The 2,952-nt window shown below is 41.9% G+C and overlaps 1 protein-coding gene across 3 annotated transcripts in view; it reads right to left on the bottom strand.

Moving 5' to 3' along the window:
• Drc1 (dynein regulatory complex subunit 1) overlaps positions 1-2,952 on the bottom strand; it is a 76,811-nt gene that overhangs the window by 56,911 nt on the left and 16,948 nt on the right. For 2 of the 3 annotated variants that reach the window (XR_003849827.1, XM_008835000.3), the window contains exon 2: positions 469-556. Coding sequence is in view for 1 of the 3 variants with exons in the window: in XM_008835000.3 (XP_008833222.1) it covers positions 469-556 (88 nt within the window). In the remaining 2 variants the exon portion in view is untranslated. Of the gene's footprint in view, positions 1-468; positions 557-1,571; positions 1,800-2,952 lie in introns of those variants that run through there. The other variant, XM_029564459.1, reaches the window with a different exon arrangement.

Below are 2,952 nucleotides of genomic sequence, written 5' to 3'. Positions count from 1 at the left end.
TATATATATATATATACGTGAAGGCCCAAGGATGGTGTCAGGACTCTTGCTCATTCACTCTACACCATATTTACTGAGGCAGGATCTCTTAGTTGAATCCAGAGCTCATTGATTCTAGTCTGGCTAGCCAGCTTACTCTAGGTATCCCTTGTGTCTGCTGCCACACCCACTCAGTATTTGCATGGGCTCTAGAGACCTGAACTCCAGTCCACCTGCTTGCATAGCAAGCACTTTATTGAGTCATCTCCACAACCCCTGTTTTGGCTTCTTTGAGACAGTCTCATGCTTAGCCTAGGCTACCCTTAAACCTATCTCAGTCTCCTGAGTGCTGGTATTACAGACACCACCTAAAAGCTCACTCCTAGAGAAGTCCCAAATGCGACAGACTCCAGGTCAGCCCCACCTAGAGACAGCAACATGGAAGGCAGGATTCCTTCCTGCCTGACAACAGCTGTCACCAGTTCATACCAATCTGCTTTCTTCTTTCTGTTTGTAACTCTTGCTTTGATCTTCCTTGATCTCCTTCTTCCCATCTAAATATTCTCCAAGTGCTTCCCTGAAACAGAAAAAAAAAAAAGCAGACACTGAAGTTACTTCTAGTACTTATATTCTACATTAAAAGTTCCAGAGTACTTTCTACCATATACCAAACACATCCTATTTGGATTTTTGTTTTGTTATGTTTTTTTGAGGCAGGGTCTTACTATATAGCCCTGGATGGACTGAGACTTGCCACGTAGATCAAGATGACCTTGAATTCACAGAGATCTGCCTGCTTCTACCTTCCAAGCATTGGGATAACAGGTATGTACCACCACCAAGTTCCGTTTGGATTTTTTGTAATGTTTTGTATTTTGAGAGGGTTTTACTCTACCCTAAAGTCATGGAAATCCTCCTATCTCAGCCTCCCAAATGCTGGGATTACAAACATGAATCATCATGCCAGACTTGGAAAAAATTTTAAATAGTAAGACAAGAGTTGGGAATGTAGCTCAGTAGCAGAATGCTTGCCTAACATAGTCAAAGCCCTGGATTCGATCCCCAGCATCACCACAAAAAAACAGCATACATACAGTAATTTACAAAACACTAGAAGTGCCAGGCGTGATGGTGCAAGCCTGTCATTCCAGCACTTGGGCGACAGAGGCAGGTGGATCTCTGTGAGTTCAAGGCCAGCTTAGTCTACATAGTGAATTCCAGGCCAATTGGGGCTACAGGGAGACCCTGTCTCAAAAAAACCAAACAAACAAACAAAAAACTACTAGAAGGAAATATTTACTTTATTTATGTGTATGTGCGTATGCCATGTGTTACACACAGATGCCAGCAGAGGCCAGAAGAGAGTGTCAGAGCCCCTTCAGCTGGAGCAGTTGTGAGTCACCATGTGAGTGCTAGAAGAACCTGAACTCAGGTGCTCTGGAAAAAAGGCAAGCACTCCTAACCACTGAGCCATCTCTCCAGTCCCCATTAGAAGTAAATATAAGAGACTGTATAATCTTAGCATAGAAAGTCCCTCTTTGAATAAAGCCAGTCAGAGGGAAAGAAAATAAAAAAAACTGATATCAAATTACCTCTGATGGTTAATGTTGTCAACTTGACAGAATCTAGAATCACCTGGGAGATGGGATTGTATAATTGAAGTTGAAAGACTCACTCACTGTGGGTGGAACCATTCCTTGGCTGGGATCCTGGATGGTATAAATCAAGAAAGGGAGCTGAAAAACAGCACACATCCAAGCCCTCTCTTCTTCCTGATTATGAATGCAATGTAACTAGCTGCTTCAAGATCATACTGCCTTGATTTCCCCACAATCATCAACTATACCTTGAACTATGATCTAAAATAACTCCTTCTCCCTTACGTAGCTTTTGCCACAGCAACAGGAAAAGTATCTAAGACAGCTCCTGGTGGGTAGCCTAAAGAAGGGTAAAGACCGGTATCTCACTCAGTCTTCATTTTGCATCTGTCCACATGATAATCAGCAGGCGTTAATGAATACAGATGCAAAAATTCTCAACAAAATACTTCCAAAACGCATACAGACACACATCAAAAAGATTATTCACCAGGATCAAGTAGGCTTTATCCCAGAGATGCGGGGCTCCTTCAATATCCTTAAGTCAATAAATGTCATTAATCATATAAATGGACTAAAAGACAAAAATCATCATCATCTCAATAGATGCAGAAAAGGCTTTTGACAAAATTCAGCATGCATTTATGTTCAAAGTCCTAGAGGGAATTGGACTAGAGGGAACATACCTCAACATAATTAAAGCTATATACAACAAACCCACAGCCAATATCATTCTAAATGGAGAAAAACTGGAAGCATTCCCATTAAAAGCAGGAACCAGGGACTGGAGAGATGGCTCAGCAGTTAAGAGCACTGACTGCTCTTGCAGAGTACCCGGGTTCGAGTCCCAGCACCCACATGGCAGCTACATGCAGAGGACCCGGGTTCAATTCCCAGCACCCACATGGCAGCTATGAACCGTCCTTAAATCCAGTTCCAGGGGAATCCGAAGCCCTCTGCTGACCTCTGTGGCATTGCATGACATGGGTGCACTCACATGCATTCAGGCAATACGTATACTCATACACATAAAATAAAAGTAATAACATTTTTTAAAAAAAGGCAGGAACCAGACAAGGATGTCCATTATCTCCACTCCTTTTCAACATAGTGCTTGAAATTCTTGCTAGAGCAATAAGACAGGAGAAGGAAATTAAAGGAGTACTAATTGGAACAGAAGAGGTCAAACTATCAGTGCAGATGATATGATCCTATACCTAAGAGATCCCAAAAGTTCCCCCCCCCAAAAGTTCTATAACTGATCAACAATTTCTGTATAGTGGCAGGTTATAAAATCAATCTACAAAAATCAGTGGCCTTTCTATATACCAATAACAAGCAATTGGAGAAAGAATACAGGGAAATGCTCCCATTC

Source organism: Nannospalax galili, unplaced genomic scaffold (genome assembly GCF_000622305.1).
Source record: "Nannospalax galili isolate Female #2095 unplaced genomic scaffold, S.galili_v1.0 scaffold517, whole genome shotgun sequence".
In the NCBI taxonomy this organism is placed as follows: Eukaryota; Metazoa; Chordata; class Mammalia; order Rodentia; family Spalacidae; genus Nannospalax; species Nannospalax galili.
Note: the sequence above shows the minus strand (reverse complement) of the source record. Positions and strands in the feature narration are given on the sequence as shown.